The sequence below is a fragment of the Solea senegalensis genome, unplaced genomic scaffold (genome assembly GCF_019176455.1).
Source record: "Solea senegalensis isolate Sse05_10M unplaced genomic scaffold, IFAPA_SoseM_1 scf7180000015295, whole genome shotgun sequence".
Taxonomy (NCBI): Eukaryota; Metazoa; Chordata; class Actinopteri; order Pleuronectiformes; family Soleidae; genus Solea; species Solea senegalensis.
This window is the reverse complement of record NW_025321287.1, coordinates 134131-140000: the sequence shown is the minus strand read 5'-3', so window position 1 is coordinate 140000 and position 5870 is coordinate 134131. Positions and strand designations below refer to the sequence as shown.

The window sequence follows — 5870 nt, the reverse complement described above, 5'->3', positions numbered from 1 at the left end:
ATCTGTTAGTCCGACTTTGAGAAATTCAATTCAATAATTTTAGTCGGACAAACACGTTAACATGACTTTTAAATGTCAAACTCAATGATTTTATTTCAGTCCTGTTATATTTTGTCTTTCTGTCCTGTTTTATTTTGTTTTTCTGTCCTGTTTGATTTTGTCTTTCTGTCCTGTTTTATTTTGACTTTCTGTCCTGTTTTATTTTGACATTCTGTCTGTTTTATTTTGTCTTTAAGTCCAGTTTTATTTTGTTTTTCTGTCCTGTTTTATTTTGACTTTCTGTCTGGTTTTATTTTGTCTTTCTGTCTGGTTTTATTTTGTCTTTCTGTCCTGTTTTATTTTGTCTTTCTGTCCAGTTTTATATTGTCTTTCTGTCCTGTTTTATTTTGTGCTTGTGTCTCAGTGTGTCTCACTCCCTGGTGTTTTTTCATTATCATCACCTGTTTGTCGTTATCTCACCTGACTCTATATAATCTCCACTTCCTGTCACTTCCTGTCACATGGTCTGCTCTGTTGTGTTTGTGCTCATTTATGAATGTGTGTGTTTTACCTGAAACTGTTCCTGCACGTTTACTTAGTGCAAACAGAACTTTTTTAAAGGATCATTCCACTGACTTTACTCATCAGTAAAGTGGTCATGAGACAGCGTCCTGCTTTAGTAATATTGTTGTTAGCTTAGCTCGATGCTTCAGTTCAGCCTCACACACTCATGTTGTGCCATAAGTCATTTGTTGGATAACTTTAGCATTACAGCTAAGGGCTAACAAGCTTGTTTTTTCCCCACACATAACGTGGTATTTCCTAAAAATCGCTGACAAATCAAATATGTTTATCATCTGCTGTTGAGGAAGAAATCAAAAGGGGGAAAAAAGTTCAGCATATTATTAGAATTTTACTTTAGTATTAGCTTAAATGCAGCCTATTCGGTGGAAAACTTAAGTGTTACAGCTAAGGTTTGCTAACTAGCACGCTAATTTAGCTCACACGTGACGCAGTTCTTCATTCCTAAAACACTGAAGCTGTAGCTTTAAATCTCTTTTTAAAAACATTAACATTAAACAGTAAAAACTACAGCTTTCACTCTGATGCTCAGAGCTTCAGTTTGGTGGCTAGTTGTTAGCATGTTAAGCTCTGTTCCTTGTCTGTCTAAATGTCGATGAACTTTGAAATCATTTAATAGAATCATTGGAGAGTGATATTGAAGATGACTCAGCATAAATGCTGCCTCATCAAACTAGCAAACTAGCTTTAGCGCACACAGTACTGGAAAACTGGAACCGTCTTATCGGCACATTAGCTAACTAGCGAGCTAATTTAGCGCACGCATGATGTTGTACAACAGTTCTGTGACGACAATTCAGTTCATTCAACTCAAATAATGAATATTTAACAGTAGAAACTACACAGAGCAGCCGTGTTGTGTATGACAGCAGGATCTTCAGGTGAAGATCTGAACCTGGTTTCACCTGATCCACAGACACACACACACACACACAGACTGTAAAGCTCCTCACATTGAGTCATCTGACACCACGTCAGTGACTAACATCCACCACAGAAACCACACCACACTGCCATGGACCTGATTCCTGATCCAGGTCTGACCTGACATGAACCTGATCCAGGTCTGACCTGCTGTGAACCTGATCCAGGTCTGACATGAAATGAACCTGATCCAGGTCTGACCTGACATGAACCTGATCCAGGTCTGACCTGCTGTGATCCTGATCCAGGTTTGACCTGACATGATCCTGATCCAGGTCTGACCTGCTGTGAACCTGATCCAGGTCTGACCTGCTGTAATCCTGATCCAGGTTTGACCTGACATGATCATGATCCAGGTCTGACCTGCTGTGAACCTGATCCAGGTCTGCCATGCTGTGATCCTGATCCAGGTCTGACCTGCTGTGGTCCTGCTTGAGGTCCTGCTTCCTCTTCTGGTCTTCCTGTCGCTGTCTCTCCTGCAGACTCTCGCTCTGGAAAACATCACAGTCACCGTCAAACGTTTGGAATGCGGCCGCGTTTCTAACTGATTTTTCTTTTTTGTGGGTTGCAGATAAATGTACAGAATTTTCTTGATTTATCGTCAGAACTTGGACTTTCTGAGGTCATGGGAACTCTGAAACCCTGAACTCGGATTTCCAACACGGTCAACCGGAAAAAACGCCTGATGCTAACAATCCGAAAGGAGGCGCATCGCCACCTAGTGTCGTGGAGTGCAACACACTTCTGGTGCGTTCCATTTGGAGTCGCAACTGTGACTTTCTGAGGTCAGAGTTCAGGGGGCGTTCCTGAACTCCAGCCTGAGATTCTAAGATGGCTGCCACTGTTTTATGTTAACATCACTTCTGTCGTAGTTGTTTTAGTAGTTTTTGGAATTAAAAGTAAGATTTTATTATTTCTACATAAATAACATGTGTAATATGATTTATTTACTTGTTTTAATCCTGAATCTGACTCTTGATCATCTTTTATTAAATTTGACAAATCTAATTTATTCATATTTTAAGTGTAAAATATTATTATTATATATATATAATACAATTATTATATATAATAATTGTATTATATATAATAAATATCTAAATATAATAAAAGTTTACGTCAGAATATAAAAGTTTACGTCAGAATAGATAAAGGTTTACGTCAGAATAGAAACACATATGTGCTGATCCTCCGTCCAGACTGAGCAGCAGACGTCTGTGTCACATCTCAACATTAATCACTTCATCATTTCATTGCTTCACTGTGGGACGACACAGGTGGTTGTTCTGTCTCTACTGACATCTAGAGGCCAAACATGATACTGAGAGACATGAAATAATGAAATAATCCTCTTTATCTTCTGTTTTTCTGGTAAATTCATTAAAATGTCTAACTTTTGCCTAATTTTATTCTCCTTTTGTGTTTCTTTTAGTTACATTATCTAATTAAGTACAATGTATATTATTTAATTAAGTACAATGTATATTATTTAATTAAGTACAATGTATATTATTTAATTAAGTATAATGTACGATATATATTATCTAATTAAGTACAATGTATATTATTTAATTAAGTACAATGTATATTATTTAATTAAGTATAATGTACAATATATATTATTTAATTAAGTACAATGTATATTATTTAATTAAGTACAATGTATATTATTTAATTAAGTATAATGTATAATATATATTTTAATTAAGTACAATGTATATTATTTAATTAAGTACAATGTATATTATTTAATTAAGTATAATGTACAATATATATTATCTAATTAAGTACACTGTATATTATTTGCTGTTGCAGTGAGTGCAGAATATTCCAGACACGTGGGATTACGAGCGCTTGTCAGAGAGCATTATGGGATACACAGGAAATGTCTGTGTTGACTGAAGCAGACACATAAAAATAAGTGTTTACTGCATTTGGTTTCATACGCGGTTAAAAACAAGGTGACGAGGGATTTAAGGACATGAACTTAACTCGACCACAGAAGGTCAAAGGTGACGCTGTGTTGTTCTCACCTTGCTCCTCTGTTCGTCTTTCATTTTCTGCAGCAACTTCTCCTCCTCCTGCCTCCTCATACGCTCCTGCTCCTCCTGTTTCAGCTGCAAAACAAACAAAAGAAAATGATTTTAGAAAAAAGACTTTGTCTCACTGTGTGTGTGTGTGTGTGTGTGTGTGTGTGTGTGTGTGTGTGTGTGTGTGATGTTAGAATCACAGACTTCAGTTTCCTGTTGGAAAAGTGAAGGTGAGATAAAGTTGAACTGAAGATGAAATGTAAAAGCATAAACATATAAAATCACAAATACAAAAGATAAAGTACATTTAAATATACACATGATTTAAATGGATAGAAATGAATTCAGCACCTTCTTCTGCAACTTGGATGAACGTTGGTTTGTCTGTTGCTTCTGTCTGACTTCAGCCTGTGTCATGTGACCTCCTGGATGCATGAAACAACAGATTCATGTATTTGTACAGAGTTCATGGGAATGAAAGGCATTTCTTTTACCCAGTGTCTCTGGTTCCATGTGCACATGTGTGACTCTGTTGTCCTCTGTCCATCTCTGAAGCTTCTCCTCATCTTTCTGAAGAGCTGCAACAACGACAACAATATGTACAAGAAATACACAAGAATACACAAGAATACACAAGTAATACACTTCAAATATGTACAAGGCTCAAATAACATCATGAACCAAGTGGAACTGTTTCAGCAGCAGAGACAGAGACAGAGACAGAGACAGACACAAAGACAGAGACAGACAGTGTGGACGTACTCGCGACCAGCTCTCTTCTCTGGGATTCCTTGGGCGGGATCACGGTGAATCCATCTGAGCTGAGACAAAGAAACACAGATTTTTAAACAGGATGTTTTATTATGACGTGATGCTTCAATGTCTTTATTTTCAGTCAAATCCAGGAAGGTCGTCATGAAAACATGACATTTTAACATTTAACTGAGTTAAAATGCAACTAAGTCAACTTTGTCACATGGATCATCTGCAAATAATTCGTTTATAAAATATCATTCCTATTCATACGACATGATGGAAATGTGAGATTAAAACAGATTAGAATCATTCTGCATGAATTAAATAAGAATGATCAGAGATGAACTGATTTTGTACTTAAGTATTTTTCAGTATTCTATTCATTTCACACTTAAAAATAAAATACACATGAGTTTATGTGTTGTGATAAAAATTCAATTAAAGTGATTCTTTAATCATGAATCCCTGATAATGATCCTGAGCTGATGCTGCATTCAGGGAACCTTGGGAAAAAAAACATCCAGGACGTGACACAAAAATGTTTATTTTTAAAAATGTGTTTTATTCTCATGTTATTTATTTTTAAATAATTTTATGTTTATAAGAAAACGAACTATATTCCTTCACATAGAGGTCATTTAATGTTTTTTTTCTTTTTTTTTAAAGGTTTGTGACACAATTAGAAGTGAGATTTCTGGGATGTCAGTGAAGGCATCCTTCCTCTCTCTGAACGCATGAAATGAAAGTGAAAGTTACACAAAACAAAAACTTCAAATTAAAACATGAAAAACACAAGAACATGAATAAATGTGTAATACACATGCAACTAATAATGATATTATTATAACAATGATAATAACAATAATAATAATAATAATAATAATATATAAATGCATCTAAAATCATTACTTCTTTATAGCAGACTAATAATAATAATAATAATAATGATAACAACAACAATAACAATAATTATGTGTAACTTACTATCGAGGCTGTCGTGGATCAGAGGCTGTCTGACCTGACGATGATGAGGGTGATGAAGATGAAGGTGGTTGTATCTCACGTGTCTCTGACCTCAGGTCATCACGGGTCACGTGGTTTCTCTGAGGATCCATTTAATTCTTCACACACTGACAGATTCACAGAAAAGAAGAAATTCTCTGATCTCAGTTTTCTGTCTCTCTCTCTCTCTGTCTGTCTGTCTCTCACTCACTCACTCACTCTCAGACACGCCTGTCCTCGCCTGTTGTCGCTTTCCTGTGGGAGGTTCCGATGCAGTAGCTCCACCTGCTGGTAACAATAATAATAATAATAATAATGATAATAATAATAATAATAATAATAATAATAATAATAAAAGAAGTGTAGTTCTTCTGTCTGTCTAAAGCTCCAGTGTGTGACACTTAGCAGGGTCTGTGGTGCGTTCCAGTTGTGGTTGGAAGTCGGAAATTTACGACTTCTTACTTAGACATGGATTATTATAGTTATCAGTATTAAGTGAAATGAACAACAACTAAGTGAAAGTGAATTCTGTTTAGAAAACAAACTATAATCGTTCTAAAAACTAACTCAAAGTAACAAAAATAACAAATGAATAAA

At 35.6% G+C, this 5870-nt stretch overlaps 1 protein-coding gene across 3 annotated transcripts in view; it reads right to left on the bottom strand.

The window, feature by feature from the left end:
* Positions 1-5446, bottom strand: part of epsti1 (epithelial stromal interaction 1) — a 12201-nt gene extending 6755 nt beyond the window's left edge. The window contains exons 1-7 of one of the 3 annotated variants that reach the window (XM_044017323.1): positions 5256-5446; positions 4278-4336; positions 4010-4093; positions 3867-3940; positions 3519-3602; positions 1671-1976; positions 361-1589 (exon numbers count right to left, since the gene is read on the bottom strand). In XM_044017323.1, coding sequence (XP_043873258.1) covers positions 1536-1589; positions 1671-1976; positions 3519-3602; positions 3867-3940; positions 4010-4093; positions 4278-4336; positions 5256-5386 — 792 coding nt within the window. In that variant the 5' untranslated portion in view covers positions 5387-5446 and the 3' untranslated portion in view covers positions 361-1535. Of the gene's footprint in view, positions 1-360; positions 1977-3518; positions 3603-3866; positions 3941-4009; positions 4094-4277; positions 4337-5255 lie in introns of those variants that run through there. The other 2 variants (XR_006358660.1, XM_044017322.1) reach the window with 2 other exon arrangements.
* Positions 5447-5870: the final 424 nt, after the last annotated feature.